This window comes from Prorops nasuta, unplaced genomic scaffold (assembly GCF_024137725.1).
Source record: "Prorops nasuta isolate Cenicafe-Biocafe unplaced genomic scaffold, Cenicafe_Pnas_1.2 PNAS00004, whole genome shotgun sequence".
Lineage (NCBI taxonomy): Eukaryota > Metazoa > Arthropoda > Insecta > Hymenoptera > Bethylidae > Prorops > Prorops nasuta.
This window is the reverse complement of record NW_027116801.1, coordinates 5,136,375-5,157,628: the sequence shown is the minus strand read 5'-3', so window position 1 is coordinate 5,157,628 and position 21,254 is coordinate 5,136,375. Positions and strand designations below refer to the sequence as shown.

Below are 21,254 nucleotides of genomic sequence, written 5' to 3'. Positions count from 1 at the left end.
CCTGGTGCTGCCAAATAGATATTAAATTGGTAAGACTGCTTGCATTGGACAAATGAGGGTAGAGGATTATAAATGGGAGATCGGTGATTGGTCGGAAGTAGAAATGCAACCTCGAAATCGCCGCTCGCTAGCGGCTCGCTAACATGCCTGCTGCGAAGGAGGCGAGCCGTCACACAAAAGCAAGATGGAGGATCTCACAGTCGAAGTATGCGGCGAAAACGGAGCATATTATAAGGTTCGTTCTGTGAAAAGTATGGAAAAATTTAGCCCAGCGAGTATCGTCATCGTCCAGCTAACTATCGTCCACTTTTGGGTCTTCACTTAACGCCATCAGCGTTTGTACTTCGCGAATTTCCAATAGTCAAATGCTCGCGAGGTAACGCGGCTTCCTCGGACGCCATGTCTCGTTTGACAGGGCGTGATTTTCCCCACGATTCTCATCGCTCATCTCCATCGATTATCCCTAAAAAACCTGAAAATAACTTTTTCTATTGTAATACTTCTTTTTGTCATCTTTCTCCACATTTTGCTCTCCCTTGTAAAAACCAATTTCGTGTAACGCTGTTGATCTCTTGTCTTTCCATTTTACGACTAATAATTTCACATCCTCTATGTCGCTTTCTTTTAGGCCTTTGTCACTGATGTCTTTGACGATGAAGTTTTGGTACAGTTTGAAAATGAGTAAGTTGACCAATTTTTATTTATCTATGCTATTTTTCAATGCTCCATAGTTTTGTTTTATTCTTTATTCTTATGATAGTAATATAGAAATATCAATAGAAATATTACCCTTGCAAAACATTGCATCTCTTTCATTTGGCAAAAATAAAGATAGAGTTTGGAAGATATAAATTTCTATCCAACATTAGTATTAATCAAGGATATTTATGCCTTATGAATCATATCATTCTCGTGTAAAAGTCTTAGAAGCCTAATTGGAGACTAATTTTTTAATAATTATTTTGCAATTTCTTATAGCTGGCAACCAGAGTCAAAGTTTCCATTTGCTCAAGTGCGTCTACCTCCGAAAGATGCTGCTAAAACAGAATTTCAAGAGAATCAGGAGATTGAAGTATTTTCTCGATCCAATGAGCAAGAAGCTTGGGGTTGGTGGAGAGCCATTATCAAAGTTAGTAGCTTCAAAATTTATATTATTTTTTTGACTTAATAAATTTTTAAGTCTGACTTTCTTTAATATCAACTATCTAATAGATGAGCAAAGGAGGTTTTGAAGTAGTCCAATATCTGGGTTGGGATCATACGTATACTGAAATAGTAGGAAACGAAAGAATAAGAGCAAAAAATCCTAATCCCCCTATTGATAAAAATACATTTCATAAGGTAGAACTTGAAATACCTGAAGAACTTAGGGAGTTGTAAGTAAAAATTATTTTTCTTAGAAGATATGCTCATGCTGGATAAATTGTTAATCAAATTTAATTTTTAGTGCAAAAATGGATAATGTTCACAAGGAATTTCAAAAAGCGATACAGGCTGCAGTGTGTCGATACTTACCTGAACGTGGAGTATTGCTGGCCATCTCCCGTAGTGAAATGATACATCGGCACAGTTCTATGCTCCGGGAAATGCATTTCCGAAACTTATCACAAAAGGTATAAAAATCATTTTAAAAGAAGTTTTTGTACATAAATGAAACAAGATATAATTAATTTAATTTCTGAATATCAATTTTGGCTTCCGCTAGGTAGCCATGCTTGAACATATTTGTCGCCGATGTTTCGCAATTTTTCCCAGTCTTTTAATTGTCCGACCGATTGACTATTACCACTAGCTAGCAAATTCATCGTGAACACTGCACTTAAGTATATGCAGATAGCCTGATTGAGACAACTCTCAATATGGAAGGTTCCTGAAATCCTAATAAACCAGATAGAAACATTTGCGAAACGTTGGAAAAATATGTTTGAACACAGTTACTATTTACAAATCAAAATAAATTTTTAATCAAGAATATTAAAACCTTAAAGTAATAAATTTTATATTTTTCCAGGTCTTATTGCTAAAACGAACAGAAGAAGCAGCAAGACAACTAGAAACAACCAAGCTTCAATCAATAGGAGGGTAAGTAGATAGAAAATTGTTCAACTCTTAAAAGTCGTGAAATTTATTACCTGCCCTCATCCACATACTGTCCTCGTTACCATCCTGTCTGTGGCTTGCACATTAATGGCAGGAAAATTTTAATTCACTTTGTCATTAACTGCTATATGTGTTGATTTTACTCAGTACTGGTAATAAAATTTCACAGCTATTTCATTTGAAATTCCTTCTTTTTGTATTAGTGGTTGCCTTATCGATATGCATAAAGCATTACGAAAAAAGAAACAGAAACTACTAATATTTTCCATATCTTATGTAGTAAATTGACTAACATTTCGTAAGATACTTTATGGTTGTACTTCTGCAATACTTCAATTTTTCTGCACACATCAGCATGCTTGTATAACAATGTTAAACAATAACTTCATTGTATTAAAAATCTGTCATACTAGCAATGTAAGCATGTCCATTAAAAAAATATATATGTATATACATACATCTATATTTTTTATTTAGAACCTCGTAAGTATTGATAACTAATCAGATTAGTTTTTGGTTTTTCTTTTTGAGAAGATGTAATAAAAAGAAAATCATAGGAAAAGCATAAAATTGAATGAATTTATTACTGAAAGTTATAAAAGAGCTGACAGACAGAATGGCAAGGGCATAAAAGATAGGGCCATCATGCAGCAAGTTGTCAATTTAGTTACACCAGAGTTTCTTTCTCATTTCAGCAAATTTAGATCTTCAAACTTTATATATCAGCGTGTCTCAGACTTTGAGGCAGGGGTGAGAACAAATTCAAGGTGAGATCACAGCAGCGTGGTTTAGATATAAGATAGCTTATTATATATTACAAATTAGTACACTGATGCATTTCTCGGATGGAAAATAATATTTCACACCCTACCTGTGCATGTGTCTCGGCGTTGTGTAGTTATAAAGTCACTGAAAAATGTTGCTTTACACTCATATAAAATATAAACATTATTTTTCCATTTTTTTTTTTTTTTTTTTTTTTTTTTTTTAAATAGGTTATATTAACTAAAGATCACTGAACAAAAAATGCATTACGTTTAGATGGATTACTTTTTTTTTTATTATTATATTTTTTTTTTAATATTTCTTGTAGTTCTGCTTTATCCTGAAAATAGCAAAAAATCAACGTGTAGCTGTGATCGATTTCTTTCAGTTTTTAACAGTACCAAAAAATACAAAAATAATTCAGTTTACCTTTGCCTGCCAATGTTTGAGAAACACTGATATATTTCCACAATTTTGTATTTAAGCTTTTCAAATGGTGGCTCTATCATGGGAATTTTATTACAACCAACTTATTAATTAAAAATATTGATTATTTTGAAGGAAAACAATCATCAGTATTTTTTAAGCTACAGTAAAAGAATAATTGTACTCAACACCCTGCTCTAATTAACAAAATGTGAATTTTGCTGCATGCATATTCATTATTTTGATATGTTAACATCTTATCCCTGCCAAGATACAAGCCACTTACAGGCATTTTGGAGTAAACAAATATTGATCATTTGCTTTTTGTTGTTCGTATTAGCATTAGATCATTGTATTTAAATATGTATATACATACGATTAACAAAAATCTAACAATGTTAATCTCTTTCAATGTACTCATAAATCAAAATTACAACATAATTAAAGTGCACAGTTATTTTTTAAAGTAAATATAATGATAAAAATTAGCCGTGTAAGTAGCATTTAATACCTCAATTCCCCATTTCAAAATTTTCTTGGTATATAATGTTTTTAAATTTCAAACTGTGATTGTTATTTTGTTTTCTTTTAGGTACACGGATGAATTTAACGTTCGCGTAGATCTCATGGGTTTGGCAATTGGTGCTCATGGTGCAAATATACAGTTGGCAAGAAAAGTAGAGGGAATCACGAACATTGAACTAGAAGAGAATTCGTGCACATTTAAAATTTATGGAGAGGTATGTGCAAACCAAATTGAGAAAGCTCAATTGAACTGTAGGATTAATGTTATCAGTCTATTAATTTGTTTAGACACATGAGGCTGTAAAGAGAGCTCGCTCCATGCTCGAATACAGCGAGGAATCAATACAGGTTCCACGTGCGTTGGTAGGCAAAGTAATTGGGAAGAATGGACGTATAATTCAAGAAATTGTTGACAAAAGTGGAGTGGTAAGTACTATTTTGCTTATATATTTTAAAGTGGTAAGTTACTAATCAGAAGAAAATATTGCTTTTAAATTGAAACAAATTTTCACTCTATTCTGCTATTTATTAATTTTCATTTTCAGTTGATAATTCTACTTTTTAAATTTTATAATTGAAAATGTCAAATAACTGATTAAAATGATTAAATCTGCTTAATTCACAGGTGTATATATATAATTACACATATATGTATATATATATACACTCATACGTTCATTTTTTTCCGCAAATTTTTCTCTTTGCTAAAAGACCGTACATCCACGCCTAAAACATCTAACGATATTCGACACTTGAACGCCGTTTATCCTGAATCTTTTAATTATGATTGTCAAAAGCTGCATGATCCCTTGTGATATTTATAGTTGAAAATTCCTACCAATTTTTTTATTAAACAATCAACGGTTTCTTTGCAGATTATAAAAAATCAGTCTCTGGTAAGTAATTGATGAATTTCCTTTTATTATTTTTAACGTTATTTTTATGTTCTGCAAAGAAGGCCTTTTGCAATGAAAGATCAGTATTATCATGTGATAACTGAAAAGCAGCTTGGCTATCGATGCACGGTCTTAATAATTATTTTAGGGCAATTTTTTGTTTATTTAAATAAACCGAATTTTTAAATTTGGTTTCAATAAAGGAGATTTAGGTAGGCTGTGCTACTTTGAGATTGATGCTTTTCCAACCGCTTCATTGCTTTAAGTAGCAAGTCAGTCAAATCAGATGTATCGTTCAATTGAAAATGGAAGTTATAATTAGGGGTTACGTTGTTTGTGATATACGTGCATTCTTTGTTCTCGGTAGATTACATCTGGCTCGAGTGGGAATATACATACTGATAGAGTAAGTATACTACCTTATACTGTTTGCAATTTTATTTCATCTTGTTCATCAAAGTAAGCTTAATGAACATATAAAGTTTATGTTTCTCACCATGAACCACTCGGGCCAGCTTTACTTTCAGTCGTCAAATAAACTTTATATCAATGAAAGGAAAAAATCTGATAAATTAAATTAATTAAAAAAAAAGAGATAATTGATTGGCATATTTTAAAATATCAAAACTATAATTCTTTAATGCTGTAGAAGAAATAAACCTAGCAAATAAATTTTTATTCAATAAAATAAACAAAATTTTGAGCCGAGAAGCTTAGATAAACTTTACAGACTTACCAATTCAATTGAAGGGAATGTCAATCACTGATGACTGATTATGTATGGTATGGATGGGAACTAGAAATATACAATGTTAAGGGATCCCTCTTACTCATCATATCGCAGAACGAGTATTAAGTACTAAACGGTCTTTCAGGTGCGGGTAAAAATAGAAGGCGACAACGAACCACAACCAACAATACCAAGAGAAGAAGGTCAAGTTCCTTTTGTGTTTGTTGGAACAGTTGAAAGCATTGCCAATGCGAAGGTTCTGTTAGAATATCATTTGGCACACTTAAAGGTATTTTTCAGAAAATAACTAAATACAGAGATGGTAAGCATACATATACTAAAAAGAGATGTTTGAAATTTTATACAGGAAGTAGAGAAGTTGCGGCAAGAAAAACTAGAAATTGATCAGAAGCTGAGAAGTATGCATGGGCCGCCTACGGGGCAGATTCCAAGCTTTCCTCCATCTAGAAGAGGTATGGTTGGTGGACCAGAAGAGGGTGGTGGAGGACGTGGGGGAAGGGGCGGACAGTCCAGGGGTAGAGGAAGGGGTAGGGCACCAACAAGACATAACGCAGGTAATACTAGCAAATTATTATAGAGATATTAAAACTCCTAAAGTTTAAAGTTGTATTATATTAATTAATCGCTTTGTCAGGTTTGCGTCGTGACGCTTTTGATGGAAATGATGATCGACCGCGAGATCTTCCACCACGGGGAGGTCACCAGCAGGGTGGAAATTCCGGATACATGGGTGGTAGACAGGGCCGTCCCCCAACAATCCGGAAGGACCGAAGAGACGAACGTCGTCGAACCACAGACGATGAGGATACTGTCCTGGATAGTCAAGACGTATCAAGCATTGATAGAGGTAGTCCCTAATCACCGTGAAGCTCAAAATGGCGCTTAATGATAGTCTTAACTTTTAGAGGGCCGAAGCGACCACATTAGTGGTCACTAGCATACGGATCATAAATATTACATGCGTAACTTTCACTTGAAAGAAAGTAATTTATATGGAAGAAGTCTTGCCCTCTAAATGTTAATATTATTATTAGAATCCTTAACACTGCACAGCAAAATTCAACCTTATCCTAAAGAGCAATTGTCGTACTAAAAAGTGATTTTCGCGATTGACATTGACATTAACCGTCGCAAGCACGCTACTAATTACAGTAACAAGTTTTCACAAATATGAGATTTTTGGTTGTGAGAAAGTAGAAATCGCGAATAGATTGTCACGGAAATTTGTGTATATGCGTTTGTGTATAGAGTCTGTATCAAGTGTGGAGGGTGGTCCTCGAGGAACGAGGCGAAGACGGATTCAGCGTTCGCGGTTTCGAAGTTCCACTCCAACAGAAATTCAAGGTAACTGACAATTGACATTTCTTTAGGAAGGATGAGTTTTGCGAAAACGTTAAAGGAACTTGAAATGAGTGAAAGAGGATTCAGTTCACCTGATGATTTAAATGTGTATAAAAATTTGATAGTTATAATGTATGGGTTTGTTCAGGCAGTAATGCAGGACCGGTCGAGGCGTCAACAATAAGTAATAAAGAGGGTTCTCCTCCCAACGACGTAAATGTAACGAACAGCAGTTCCCAAGGACCCAAAGGCCAGCGAGAACAGCGGATTCGTCATCCGCGCATGCAGCAGAGCAATAAGCCTAAAGAAGCTCTGGTTAACGGTACCAGTGGCTAATCAACATTTCCCTTTACGATTCGCCACTATTACAACACTATACCTGATGAGAGCTATTAACATCCAGCACATACATGACGCATACCCACGCAAGGACTACACGGTTATATGAAACGCGACATGATTAGTCTACGCTCGTTGTTAAGACTGTTTGCTACCGATAAGAATACGACAATTGTTTAAGAAATCGTCATTCTCCTTAAACACATTTAAGGACATATATTAATATCCATGCATGGTTTAGTTAATGATAGCAATTACGCTATCATGTTTGATATAACGGATACATTCATTGGGAGGTGTAGTAGCAGCACAATTTGGTACGATGAATTTCCCTGATTGTGAAACTGTGCCTCATTTTTATACCGAGCTCTCCTCTAACTTATGTGACAGTGCCGCAGGGCGTATCTGAGTACGATACTTCCCTGACACCCGTTGATGCGTGTAATGATCCAATGTTAGTCTGGATACATATACGGCTCGTACGTCAATTACCAAATATGAAGTTTCACTCCAGATATGACGTAAAACGGCGCAGCTTACTATTTTGTCATAACTGATTACATGACATGCTCTGTGATTTTGTTGAGATTTTTCTTAAACGTTTTGGGCATTGGGAAAGCTTGTTTCTTTACTGTCTTTCGCGATACCTGAAATTTTTGTCATCGCTTATTAAGTTTGCATGTTGAAATTTTCAATTGTGGTTGCTTCTCGATTTACGACATATCGTTGGATGAAACAGAACACGATCGGAAATGTGAAGTTTCCATTAATAGATTTAACAGTGGTAGGGCGGCAGCTGTAAAAAATCCTAACTCAAAGGTATTCCCAATGATGTTCCTTCTATTTACTTTACAATATTTGAGTTTTTGGTTTACAATTTATTAGTAGAGTTACTTAACAACACTAGATTTTTATGTTTCACTGCTGAGTGTTGATTAATAATACCTTGATAAATGCTTAAAAAGTCGACTTATTTTGATTATATTTAAAAGATCGTAAAAATAATACAGGTGTGCATAGAAAAGGTGGGATTTGATTTTCAATGCGGTTTTTTTTTTTCATGATTAAACTCCTCTTTTTTTCTACTACAGTGTAAGACTACTATATCAAATGCTAGGATTTGATATATGACGTTCATTTCTGCATTGTTTCGCATAATGATTTAAAAGAAAGTAAACATATACTTAGTGATACCAATGTATGATGTGCCAGAGAAGAAATGATACATGTTTTACGATATCTAGCTGAAAATGCAGACTTAGAGCATACCTTTATTACTATAATACTACTTAGTCGAAATGTGAATGTCTGAACAAATAAATTAGCTTTACTATACTAAGCTATTAAATAGATACGATCGACTGTCTTAAATTAATTATAGACCGACTAATGTTCTGTCGGATATTAATTTAAAACAGTCATCTCTTCTTCCGGATATGACAACAACCAATCGGACGTGTCTTATATGGATTTTGCAAAAACTCACGGTGGTTGATGCAATATATTGACACCTAACAAAATAGCTGCCATATTATTTGAATATTATTATGGCAGCCAAAAAACTGAGATATCCCCCAACTTGCTTGTTTCAGATACATTTGTATTGATTGCAATTTGTGCATAATTTAAGAATAAAACATTTCTGTACATAGACTGGTCATTGACATGATCGAGATTACCTTTAGTAATCCTTGCTAATTCTGTAATCCTGCTCCTTGATATTCTCACATTAATTATCCTTAAAAAAATTAGTAGTATTTGTTATAATCTTATTCTCATCGAGCATTTGCCTGCATATTTAACAGAAGAGTTGAACCTATTGCTGAGTGTTAAAATGAAAGTGAAGATTAACTAATATGTCATGTTGGATATATTGGATCTGCTGTAACACCAGTAGAGGGATTTGACGTCGTTCGGGCGGTCGGAGTGAAATGATATACCCGTGTAATGTGAAAGTATCCAATTACGTAAAATGTTTCATGTATTCCTGTTGTGTGTTCCATGAATATCAAAAGTCCATGAACAATCACCGAACCTAGCGATGAAATTTCAAAATGCAACAAGTGACATTTCTTGAAAGAATCGAACGCAAACAAATATATTAAGCACGTAATACAGTTGTGATATAGTGAGGTATATTTATTTATAGCTGTGCTTTTAATACTTTGATCCGTTTTAGTTATAAATATACATACTACGTTTATCGATAAGTCTGATCGTTGGTAAATAAAACATTTGGCAACTTCAATTGTCGTTTTAAGGTTAGTATTTTGGTTAAACTAAAATCTAATACTTGGTACTAACTATAGTTGCTCTACGATACTTATTAATAATTTATTTCAATCCCCTTTTCAAGTATTTAATTTTTTAGATAAGGAATACTTTTTTAAGTATTTTTCTATTTGTAACTAAGTCTACAGTTTTTAAAATAAGAAGACAATTAACTGCAGGTCTGTCTGATATATAATGGTCTATTATTTTTTAAATAGGCCTCTTTTTTTCTAATAAGCAATTTGATTGGGCTTTATAGGAAGAATGAAAATTATTTACTTAATTGTTCGCTTATCCGAGAGGTGAGTCATTTCTTTTTCGTGGTAGAGATAAGCATGACTCGCACGTATCTTTTTACACCTTGACGCATCTCTTACACAAACAAATAGCAGTTGCAGAATATTATTCTGTTGTATAGTATTTTATTGATGTGATGGTTAATAAAATTTCTAACGAAAAATGGCAGGAAATTCTGAGACAAATTGATTGCTCTAAAAGATTCCACGGGAAAATTAACGTTTTCATCCAAGAGCAAAGAATAAATGCCTCAGCTACATTTTAAATAGCTTCATTTTTTCATATTTTAGTTTTTCGAATTTAATTTCAGCGGGTTCGACCGCGACTATGAATTTTATCCACAAGATAGCGTACAGTTCGAATTCCATGCAGAGTGGAAAACCCCATTCCAATTCCATTCTTATTTCTTATTCCAAAGCCTCACTCTGACTGTGATAAAGTCTGTAATTCTGGATCAGTCAGCTGTTATGACAAGTGAGCACCCTTAACCAACAAAGTATAAATACAGAAAATTATTTAAAATCGTCGACCTTTGTTATCAAGGTTTCCCAAATTCTCATTGTATATATCCTGATTGGTGACCGATTCGTTCATAATTCGAAGATTTCACTTACAGGAGTTATAGGTATGTTTTCTTCTCAGCCACATTGACTAACACGAAAGATTTCATACGAAGATTCTACACTTGTTTAGTTTAGTCATTCGAAGCTCCAATTTTCTTTTAATCGACATTATTTTCGAATTAGCTCCTTCAATTCCATCTCAATGAATTCATTATGTTAATGAGACTCGTGAGGTTTAATAAGTTTTTCAAACAAAACTTCTCAGATGGAGCTTGTGAATTTTTTGCAGCCACTTTATTAGTAACTGAGACCTTCGCGAAATAGAAATGGCGATTATTGTGATGCGATTAAAAGTTATCGCAGCTCTGATCTAAATTGCTGTAGCACGAAGTAAAATAATATGGATTTTCTACTTTTTTGCTGAAGTGATTACTTTTGAAATGTTTTATATACAATTTTACAATCGCCTCATCGATTATTTTAATGTGACCAGTGTTATCATCGCGTAAATCTGTGAGTTAATAGGGATAAAGTAATGTAAACTTTATTTCTTATTGTTGTATAGATTTTTTGTTTTGTCATCAAAATTGAGTGGAAGATATCAAGAAATAGTCAAAAACTTGTTTCAAGCTTAACAAAGCTAATTTACCTATAAACTTATCATTTGTGCATACATGAGTTTAATGGAATTCACTAATGATTTGTAATGGTTGTTTTCATAGGATTTAAAGCATAATTGCAAGAATGCTAATATAGTTAGAAGAAAAATATATTCAGAATGTTTAAAGAAAGCGAAAATAATAATAGTAGCTCCTGTAGTGGAGCCCAATCAAGACAAAGAAGAATTTTTCCTAGATTTTCTTTAAGAAGATTATTATATTCAAGTCCTGTGATTGGACGTCATATTGTAAGGACTCCAAATTCTAGTAAAACTAGTAAAGGTAAGTGAATAGTTGCATTCTGAAATTAATCGTATTATTAACAATTATTACTAAAACAATAATTTATTATAGGAAAAGAAACAGCTGGTGGAAAAAATATAGATATCGAGAAAGGTGAAGCTCGGGTTAGTAATGGATCAAGTAATTTTCAATTTCACAACTCAGATTTGCAGCGTGCTTCCAGCAAAGGCTCGGTTCTCTCTTCTGCAGGAAAAGTAAGATTAGAAATATATAGATTCCATACAATCCATATTAAGAAGAGATTTTGATTAAGTTGACTGAAAATTTTTCAAGTTAAAAATCTTAATCTTCTGATGAAAACATATTCACAGGCATAATGGTCTAATCATGAACCATTTGACTTGTGCAATGCAATCTGTCAAAGAATTTAGCATTATAGTATTATATTTTCACCTTATAATATTTATATTTACCTTATGAATTGTATGGGATCCTTTGTTTAGCATTAATCCAAAGAACATATGTAATTTAAAATTCATTTCTTCCAGAGCAACGAAAATGGTTTATACGAATGTCCTCTCTGCTTAGCAGAATTACCCATAGAATTATTTCCAATCATTCAGTCCTGTTTTCATCGCAGCTGTTATGATTGTCTGCAGCAATATCTAAGAGTTGAGATTTCTGAATCTCGAGTTAATATAGCTTGTCCGGAATGCTCTGAGCCTCTGCATCCAAATGGTAGGTTTATTAAGGTTTCACATTTTTTTCATTGTTGTATTATAAATGTAGTATCAATCTGTAATTATAATTTGATTTCAGATATTCGCATGATCCTCAATGATCAAGTACAACTAGAAAAATATGAGGATTTTATGGTAAGGAGGGTATTAGCTGTAGAGCCCGATGCAAGGTGGTGCCCAGCACCAGACTGTAGTTTTGCAGTAATAGCCAGTGGCTGTGCCTCTTGCCCAAAGCTTCGTTGTGAACGTCCAGGATGTGACTCCTACTTCTGCTATCACTGCAAAGCACGGTGGCATCCTAATCAAACTTGCGATGCCGCCAGGGCACAACGCACTCAATATTATGAACGTAGTTCTTCTCTCAGTTTTAGCCAGACCGATTCCCAGCATAGTAAGTGCATTTATTTATTTTTATTATTTTTCTAATGATGATTAATTGTGCTAAATGAAGGTAAACTTCCAACATAATTAATATTTTTAGGAGACGATATAAAACCTTGTCCAAGATGTCAAGTACTCATTGTAAAGCTGGAGGACGGTACTTGCAATCACATGACCTGTGCAGTATGTGGAGCTGAATTTTGCTGGCTATGCATGAAGGAAATTAGTGATTTACATTATTTAAGGTATTTTTTGTTTTCAAAAATATATAGCAATACTTAGTATTTATTATATTTACAGGTATTCATATTATTTATTTATTTTTAGTCCTTCCGGGTGTACTTTTTGGGGTAAAAAACCATGGTCTAGGAAAAAGAAAATTTTATGGCAGCTTGGAACTTTAGTCGGAGCTCCCGTTGGAATAGGACTGGTCGCTGGAATAGCAATACCTGCCATGATAATAGGTATTTAATAACAAAAACAGTGTAATTAATAAAATCACATGTATGCCAATAAATGGTTAATTGTTTATTAGGTATTCCTGTGTGGGTGGGAAGAAAATTATATACCAGGTATCGAAAGGCTAACAAGCACAAACGAAACGCTTTCATCGCTGGCGGAGTAACGGCGTCGGTAAGTAATTCTCTTTCGGTTATTGCTTAATCTCGTTTACTTCCGTAATTTATTTTTCTTTTCCACTATTTTATAAACAATTGAAATATTCATTAGACAAAACTTATACAATCATTAACATTAGCAAAATAAAATAACAATCTTGAAATTTTGTAATTTTAAACAAAATGTCAACATTCCAATATGATATAGTCTTTACAAAACTCTTGGCTTTTATAACAAGGTTTAAACTTTGAAAGAGGTAACTTAGAATATCAGCAGCACTGTTAAAATGTTTCATTTTATTCGTTTTACTGCAGCAATACATAAAACTCTATCCAAAAACATGTGTAAATAGGATAATGGCTTAATCTATCTTGGGCAGGGATCGATTTCGTATTGCAGTCGTAGCTGATGTAGAACTGAAAGCATTAAATATAATAGTATTGTACGAAATGAAAGCATTTCACCAATGTTCGATCAAACATGATAGCTTCTTAAAAAGCACGTTATACAAACTTGTCGATTTAACCGAAAAATACGTGTAAACAAAGTGGTCTCTTAATATACCATGAACAGGGATCAATATCATATTGCCGCCCTAACCGATATAGGGTTGAAAGCATTTAATAGCATTTAATAGTGGGTTACATGAGATGAAAGCATCTTATCAATGTTCGATCAAACATGATTACTTTTCAATAACTCGTTTGATAGTCATTTCAACCACGTTAAACAATTCTCTCTTAGGAATAACATTTTAAAGAACATTCTGACTTCAGCTGGAAAAATGCTAATTAATTGGCCTCTTGGCTGGTGGCGAATACATTCTCATCCGTTAGCACACCGTCATTGTATAGGTCCTGAAGTACATCCAGGAGTCGTTGCTCGGTGAGAGGGTCCCCCAGAGCAACATCTACAGACCCGATGCAAAGTAAAAGCGCCAATAACTGAGATCTTCTATAATCAAAATCAAGTTCTTCTCTCTTGTAGCCAAGGTCCTTGATGCTGACCCCTAGATCGGTAGAAGTGTTGTTTAAAGCTTCCCAATAGGTGTCGAGGAGGTGACACGTGTGGTTTCTTCGGAGGTCGGTTGGTACCGAACTAATCAGCAAAAGTGCAATATCGTTCGTTGGTCTGCTGTACGTGACCATTTGCCAATCGAGAATTCGACAATCAGGATTGGTTGGGTCGTTCTTGAAAAGCAAATTATCGCACCAAAAGTCAGTGTGAGTTATTAGAGCCAGTGGTCCTTCCGGGGCCAACAAGGCTGCTATAATGTCCTTGGTTTTTGGTCTCAATGCCATTAGAGCCTCAAGAACTGTCTCTAAACCCGGACGGCTCTCGAGGAATTGTGCCAGTTGAGGCAAACCTCGTTCAACAAGTTGCTGATAGGAATCTGAAGCTTGTTCCGTTTCGAAGAGAAATGTATAGCGTCGGGACAGATGTTCATAGCCCAAAACTTTCATCGCTAGTGAATGAGCATGAATTCTGGCTATCGCCGACAGTGCCAGTCTTGCCTGATCCAAAGTCAAACCTTTGGAGAATTCGGCTCTTCTGTAATTGGAACTGTGAAGATCCTCCAGGACCAAGATCGACTTGGATGGAATTGGACTGTCATCCGTACCACTTTGTGGGATGTATTTTCCATAAATGCAGGATGGTACCGGTAATTCCGTTTTGGCTTTGCCCTCCGATAGCTGCTTCTCTTGCAGCTTTATCAAATCTGGCACAACCTGTTGCAATATCAACATTGGTATTAGTCATTTGTTTCTTGAGGACCTGAAAAATCTCATGCGCTTGCCTTTGTATAAAATTTGATTTCCCTAAGATCGAATTGGCCTTTCGTGACGAAGAAACGACTGAATGGATCCTTCGGCAGTTGTTTCACAATAATGGAGAACTCGGTGGGTTCGCTGGAGTTTGCTAATTGATAATCTCCTTTCACTCGTATTATTTCACTCAACACACATTCGTTTGTGTTACATCCTGGACTCACAACGAAATCGTATACCGAGACCTGTGCACATATTGTCTATGGTAGTTATTGTGTAAAAATCATTGGACATTTTTCTATGTGTACGCTGAATTGACAAGTTGGAGTTGTTATAACTGACCTGTTGATCGTAGCACTTGGTGAAAATTTTTTCCAGCCATTCTCCAGTAATTTCCCAGTCGTCCGTGACCTGCAGATCGGAAATCGGCTTTTCTTCTCCATAAGAAAGACCATAGGAGTCATCAGTATCCTCGAGGTCTGACATTGAGGCAGTGGACATGAATAGCTATTCTTGCCAACGCAAATTGACACCTCTGATCGTTGATCGCTCGTCTCTCTTATTCTCTTATTTCCTCTCTCTCTCTCTCTCTCTCTCTCTCTTCCTCTTTTCCTCTCTATATATAACTCTCTCTTTATTGTACGACTATACTTCTAAACAGTAACAAGTAAAGTCGACTTATCTGCTATCGCTCTTCCAATAAAAATTAACGTTATCATCACGAAGCGGATAAAAAATTCTATAGTTTGTTCGCTTCAACAGCCTGTGGTGGATGACACTGAAAAAAATGAAAATTTGTTCACACTTATCGCTTACAATCTAGTAAATAATATAGCAAAATTGACCTGTGGCATAAATACAAAATATTTTCATGCTCGCGCTAAAAGAAATAATCAAAGAAAAAAATTAACAGGGTGGGCTAAAAGTGAGCGTGAGAATAGAGGGTGGATTTGCTATTAAAAAATGATAGTTAATTGATAATTGATTTTTTACCTGATTTTGATAACTCGCGCCTTCGAGCACGCAGATTTGATTTATCAGTAACGGAAATGTTTGTTGGTTTTCGATTTTACCGTTGCGACCGAATCCTCAAAAGGTCAGGGTCCGGTGAATACGTTTGTCGGTTGGTTTGAAGCTTCGCATAGTAAATCGTTTAGAAAAGAGGAGAGCGAAAATGATATTTACCCGGTAGGTATTGGACGTTGTGGATTTTAGCTAGGTGCAACAGCGTGGTTGTTGAAGTGCTGACTGGCACTGGCCGTCATCGCCCACCTTTGGTGCGTATAGCTGGCAGGGTGTGGGACACAGATCCGTGCGCGCACTCCTACGTTCGATCAATATCCTTCCTCCTTTACCTCCCTCGCCATCGCTTGCCCTTCCTCTTCCACTCCTCTTCCTTCCTCCCCCCCCCCCTCCTCGCGTAACTAGCGCTCCCCCCGGCTTATCATGGGCATATCGGATTTCACTTCCGGTCCCGCTGCAAATTCCAAAATTTCTTTCGATCCTCTGTGATGCTGCACGATGGATCCCTTGAAAAACCTAGTTTTATTATACTTCTCTCAATGTCCTGATTCTGCTTAAGATAGAAAGCCAATGATGAAGAATGAACGAAGTGAAACGATTTGCCCAAGCATGACCGATAGATCGGTAAACGTTTATGTATCTTTTGTTCGGCCGATTTAATAAACCTGATCAACTGTGATTGGACGCTTGCTAATTTCATTCCAGAAATTCTTAAACTTATCCGGAGGTAATGAAATTGCTCTTGGCTCGGTAGGAGATAGGCTAATAATACCTCAGGGCAATAAAAACATTAACGAGGATGTAATCATCGGGAACAATGAAATGTAATAACCATGGATGTCTCGTGATATTGCGGTGCTGGAATGCTGATCGATGATATCTAATAACCGTGCTTATTCTAAAATTATAGCCATTCTGCTTTTACTCTTTTTCAGAATCAAATGAAAAATATTGCTGTAATAATTTTACTCAAAATATGTGTTATCGATTATTTTTATTTGATAAAAAAGAAGAGAAAGGAATAATAAAACTATAATAAATGTAAAAAATTTATTTTATAGATTTTGGTGTCTCCTGTTCTGGCCGGATTGGCAGTGGGCATTGGCGTGCCTATTTTACTGTTTTACGTATACGGAGTTGTTCCAGTGTCTCTTTGTCGTAGCGGAGGATGTGGAGTCTCCACTAGTGGCAGTGGCGTTCGTTTTGAATTTGATGACGAGAATGAACTTATGAACGCTTTAGGAGTTCGCAATGCTGGAGGTAATCATGCTTCGCTTAAATTATAAAGGAAGCCTTCGTTGCAAAAAAAATCATAGCTTGTAAAGTGCAAGGTTGTAAGTAGCATGATCATTTTTTATAGATGCTGCATCAATAGACGTAGCGAGTCACCGTGGTGGTAATCCTTCCATAGGAGAGGCATCGCTTTCGTTGGGCAGTGGCAGTCAGCTGGAAAAGTTGGGTCGGGAAAATGATCGTGAGAGTGCAAGCAATGTGGCGCTGGCAGGTACCAGTCTAGCTGGTAGCATAGCGTCTAGTGTTCTACCCGGTGGCCAAAGGTATAAATCTAATTACAGGAACAGAATAAAACTGATCGATCGATCTCTTTTATTTCAACAAATTCTTGCATGGTTGATTTTCCAATAAATAGATTATCGCGATGGTAAATTTTTAAAAATAAATTAAAACGAAGCATTGGGTTTGCTATCTTTCAAGGCTGGAGGTACAAGCAGATGTGACGTCGACACAAAGATTTAGCTTGTGCAGCGAAACTGCTTCGGCTGCAACCAGTTTGTCAGAAAAATCAGTGAATGCGTCTATTGCCCTTGATGATGGAGCAGCGTCCACGAGAGCATTGGCCGGATCCGTTTTAAATTTTGCCGTACGTATATGTGAATAATCGCCTTTGGCGGAGCTATCAATATTTTGCTATTTTTGTAGGTTGATGGTGGCTCGATAAGTGGAGGAAGGAGTACAGAAGGTGACCAAGCATCGGGATATGTCGCCGGTGGTCATATGGACTCTGCGGGTCAAGCAACGTCTCTGAGTTCACTTGACGATGTAGCACCTGGTTTGGCCAAGCGAACTCGTCGCAAACCGACTCTAGAACGACAGACCAGCGATTCCAGTAACTTTACTTTTGCCGGGGAGGACGGAGGCTCTGAGAGAGTCAGGTTCGACGATCACGTCAGTTTCATTGAGGCGGATTCTGAAAATCTTGGCGCCTGCAGTGTGAATAGTAGATGCACTACACGGAGGAAGAGGAACAATGGCAAAGAAGAGGAGGATTCCAAGCCGAAGTAAGTGTTCGATGACAAGATCTCTCTATTCACTATTGAAACTTGTTGGTGATTAACGATAAATATTTTTGTGCGTAGGAACCCGATTGGTGAAAGTAACGAAGCTTCTGCCGAGGAAACACCACGCGAACGGATCAATGTCGCCACCCTAAGGAACGTCTTCTTTCACTCTTCAACGGTATGTAACGATAAACGACTCTCGGTGATAGAGGAGCCATTTCCTACCACGTCGCAGAATTCTACTGTATTCACAATCTGCGACGAAAAAAAAACCACAACGAATACCAATGATCATTGGTTGTACCGAGTTGAAGACTGAGTGCAGAGCTAATTACAGAGTGTACTGGAAATTAACGCAATGGCATATATATTCAGATTCTAAGCACGTGTGTGCAAGATCTCTCGTTTTGCAACGCATAGTAATTGATATAATAAGATTATTACATTTTTTTAAGACGGGCGTGTAAATACAACTGATATGCTATCTTGTATTCGCACATAGGAGGCGCGTGCCATTTTTTATCGGTAGTTTTAATATCTCGATAACTGAACTTAATCATTTTGCAATAAGAAAATTTATACACCAGCTTTGCGTTTTATTTTTGTTAACGAATGAAGCAACTGATTTTTTTAGAGAAATTTTTGGTGTTATGTAGCGATTTTATTGAAAACGTCAGGGTAGTCGAGATTAATTTTGAGAACAGGTGTTCAGTGTACCTGGTTTGGTTAGAAAGATATTAAAGACGCTGATCAATGCAAATCTTGTATAATTATCCGCACGTTTGCGTGTATGCTTATGCATACAGAGGTCTTAATTTTCGATGAAGGTGATTAATTTAGACTACGTGGTACGTTCTAAAATAAAATTTCGTTTTGTGCCAACTTTTCTTAAACAGGGTTTAAGACGTACTTGCATACGATAATTTTATTGATCTCTAAAAGAATCAACATTTTCGAAAGAAACTGTTGTATACTCGTAAGCGTTCACAAAAATTCTAGCCAAAGATTAAAAATCTTGAAAAATGATCACCAATAGCTAAATTTCAAGAATTTATTAAAAGAAAGTTCATATTGGATATAACTTGGAATAAACATTCAATCATTGGATATATTTCTATAAGCGATTAAATTGACAATAAGTGTTCTTGATTTCAGAGATAAAGGACATTTTAATGTTGAGAGCAAGGACACAGTTTCAAATGATTACAACTTTGTTAGTCTGATGCTTGTTATTGAACTGCTTTACTTGGGAAACAAATGCTGAATATAATTAAATATAATATATTTCTTTTTTTTCTGTACTTATAATGAGTATTTGTTTTGTACGAGCAATATTTATATGCCATGTGTTTCTTTCATTTTCTTGATAGCTTTGGTTAACTAATTCGGCTTGAAATTAATCAACTAACGATAAACCTAATTATCACAAGACCATGCCTGCATAGCATCAAACTTGATGACAGTTTTTATCATGCTTTAATTAAGTAAACATATTATTCATGTCCATAAGTAATTAATGACTTGACATATTTTTTTCTAGCTAACATAAGTATAGATTTATCGTTGTTCTATTTGACAGAATATTGGTAACTGAGAGTAGTTTCCTTTTGCTTGAAATTCATTTTGGTACAAACGCTGACAATAATGGTTGACAAAAATTGAAAGGAACTGTTTTCATCTCTAATGATTAACTGCCTGAAAATTATCAATACTTTGAATTCCGATCTTTACTGAATATCTTTGCAGATCTTTTTTATTTCGCTAAAGAATAGAAGGATTGTCGCAAAGAACAAATGATATTAAATAGTTTGAAATCATTGCATCGGCCGTATTCGTTAAAACATTTTTTTTTAGACTAACTTTCTTATTGTGTATGAATTATAGGAAAAACGCAAATTAAAAATATAGTACACTTTATTCTTTACACATGATATCTTTAAAATTAGTTAATAAAAATGTCTATTATTTGTTTTCTAAAGAATTGTGAATAATATTTGCTCATTCTGAACGAAAATATGTAGCATAGTTACATAGCTTCTAAATAATGTTACAAGACAGTACCTTTTCATTATGTTACTTGTGAAAGTGTATTAGATGTATCATAATATATTTTTCATAGGTATGATTATTATTAAGATAGTACTGTAGTATTTAGTTAGCACATCTTTAATGAAATATGTAAAAAATAATTTGAAATTGCGAGTTTTATGTAATTAAAAAGAAGAAAAAGGCCCCATCTTCCCCTCCAACAAAAAATATGCAATCAATGGTATTGAAATTTGGCTGCTTTCTTAACCTATTACAATAAGTAATCTTTATAAACAAGTTTTTCTTTACATAAAATTCGTAATTAAGTAATAATCAATTTTATTCACATAAAAATAGTTTCTGATTGGAAAATCTTGCCTTTATACACGATATTTCGTAAGGATTAAATTTTTGTAAAAAATCGCTCTTAAGTGGGAAAGAGAAAAAATTAATTCCTTAGGCTTTTGCCACCTATTGTTAATAAAATAATCGTGATGATAACGAAGATCATAGAATAACAAAAAATAATTACAAAACCCTAATATTAATATTAATAATAATGATAGCGAAATAAACACGAAGCGGCTCAAAATTAATAGGAAATTGTAAACAACGCATTAATTTAAAGTAAATCAGTTTATTATGTGAATTTCTTATTCAAGTAATTGTAATATAAATGAGGTAATTTGTACCTAGAAAAAAAAATCATGACTAAATAACTCATTGCTGTTTTTTTGAAGTGAAACTTAATCTAAAAAAACACTAAATTAAGGTTTTTTGTCGCGATCTTAAGAATTGCAATTGGGAAAACATTTGGTTTACATTAGCACGTTGAAAATTCGTCTTTAATCAAGGTATTATCGAACGACCAAGTTAACCCTTTATCTGCAAACCTGGGTCTTTTGTTAGCAAAATAAAACGAGCAAATTACTACTATCCTACTAGGTTGCTTCATTTGTTTTATAAAAACTATATGGCAAAATAAATGTTTAAATAATTTTATGATTGATATACAAAAACGAAGTTTTTAAATAGTAGCATGAAATTTTCCAGACTGTTTTTATTTTATTAACAGAGTAAGAAATGGACATTGTGTGAATGACCCAAGTTTATAGACTGATGGCACCGAAAAAACGTTTGCAGACGAAGGGTTAATTTCAATATACTTAATCATGAAAGAAAATTGTCTTCAACTTATTAAATTATAGTTGACGACCGCGAA

The 21,254-nt window shown here is 34.8% G+C and overlaps 3 protein-coding genes across 5 annotated transcripts; 2 read left to right on the top strand and 1 right to left on the bottom strand.

Moving 5' to 3' along the window:
* The first annotated feature begins 133 nt into the window (after positions 1 to 133).
* On the top strand, positions 134 to 8,800 carry LOC136772254 (fragile X messenger ribonucleoprotein 1 homolog). Of its 2 annotated transcripts, XM_066725106.1 has the most exons (15): positions 134 to 235; positions 629 to 681; positions 979 to 1,129; positions 1,213 to 1,376; positions 1,448 to 1,613; positions 2,012 to 2,082; positions 2,796 to 2,867; positions 3,884 to 4,031; positions 4,105 to 4,242; positions 5,080 to 5,118; positions 5,588 to 5,731; positions 5,810 to 6,017; positions 6,098 to 6,310; positions 6,712 to 6,807; positions 6,953 to 8,800. In XM_066725106.1, exons 1-15 carry the CDS (start codon positions 185 to 187, stop codon positions 7,138 to 7,140), a joined length of 1,902 nt encoding a protein of 633 aa, XP_066581203.1. In that variant the 5' UTR covers positions 134 to 184; the 3' UTR covers positions 7,141 to 8,800. The 2 variants fall into 2 exon arrangements, with proteins under 2 accessions (XP_066581203.1, XP_066581204.1); XM_066725107.1 differs by lacking the exon at positions 6,712 to 6,807.
* An 853-nt stretch (positions 8,801 to 9,653) lies between these two features.
* LOC136773049 (E3 ubiquitin-protein ligase RNF19A-like) lies at positions 9,654 to 21,220 on the top strand. The gene is made up of 13 exons (XM_066726396.1): positions 9,654 to 10,336; positions 10,997 to 11,215; positions 11,288 to 11,430; positions 11,725 to 11,914; positions 11,996 to 12,307; positions 12,398 to 12,542; positions 12,625 to 12,761; positions 12,833 to 12,930; positions 16,769 to 16,967; positions 17,068 to 17,263; positions 17,421 to 17,586; positions 17,646 to 18,004; positions 18,083 to 21,220. The coding sequence occupies exons 2-13, from the start codon at positions 11,053 to 11,055 to the stop codon at positions 18,321 to 18,323; spliced, it is 2,349 nt and encodes a 782-aa protein (XP_066582493.1). The 5' UTR covers positions 9,654 to 10,336; positions 10,997 to 11,052; the 3' UTR covers positions 18,324 to 21,220.
* On the bottom strand, positions 13,197 to 15,974 carry LOC136773051 (uncharacterized). 2 transcript variants are annotated; one of them, XM_066726403.1, is made up of 4 exons: positions 15,870 to 15,974; positions 15,027 to 15,462; positions 14,714 to 14,929; positions 13,197 to 14,645 (listed from the first exon to the last, which is right to left on the bottom strand). In XM_066726403.1, exons 2-4 carry the CDS (start codon positions 15,183 to 15,185, stop codon positions 13,707 to 13,709), a joined length of 1,314 nt encoding a protein of 437 aa, XP_066582500.1. In that variant the 5' UTR covers positions 15,186 to 15,462; positions 15,870 to 15,974; the 3' UTR covers positions 13,197 to 13,706. The 2 variants fall into 2 exon arrangements, with proteins under 2 accessions (XP_066582500.1, XP_066582499.1); XM_066726402.1 differs by having other exon boundaries at positions 15,678 to 15,950.
* Positions 21,221 to 21,254: the final 34 nt, after the last annotated feature.

Excerpts from the sequence above, each read along its gene's own strand:
- LOC136772254 (XM_066725106.1), top strand. The coding sequence starts at position 185 with ATGGAGGATCTCACAGTCGAAGTATGCGGCGAAAACGGAGCATATTAT. Across the intron at positions 682-978 it reads TTGGTACAGTTTGAAAATGA|CTGGCAACCAGAGTCAAAGT; the intron begins GTAAGTTGACCA and ends AATTTCTTATAG. Across the intron at positions 6,311-6,711 it reads CGTATCAAGCATTGATAGAG|AGTCTGTATCAAGTGTGGAG; the intron begins GTAGTCCCTAAT and ends GTTTGTGTATAG.
- LOC136773051 (XM_066726403.1), bottom strand. The coding sequence starts at position 15,185 with ATGTCCACTGCCTCAATGTCAGACCTCGAGGATACTGATGACTCCTAT. Across the intron at positions 14,930-15,026 it reads CCAAGTGCTACGATCAACAG|GTCTCGGTATACGATTTCGT; the intron begins GTCAGTTATAAC and ends ATATGTGCACAG. Across the intron at positions 14,646-14,713 it reads AAATCAAATTTTATACAAAG|GTTGTGCCAGATTTGATAAA; the intron begins GCAAGCGCATGA and ends ATATTGCAACAG.
- LOC136773049 (XM_066726396.1), top strand. The coding sequence starts at position 11,053 with ATGTTTAAAGAAAGCGAAAATAATAATAGTAGCTCCTGTAGTGGAGCC. Across the intron at positions 11,431-11,724 it reads TTCTCTCTTCTGCAGGAAAA|AGCAACGAAAATGGTTTATA; the intron begins GTAAGATTAGAA and ends CATTTCTTCCAG. Across the intron at positions 12,543-12,624 it reads AGTGATTTACATTATTTAAG|TCCTTCCGGGTGTACTTTTT; the intron begins GTATTTTTTGTT and ends ATTTATTTTTAG.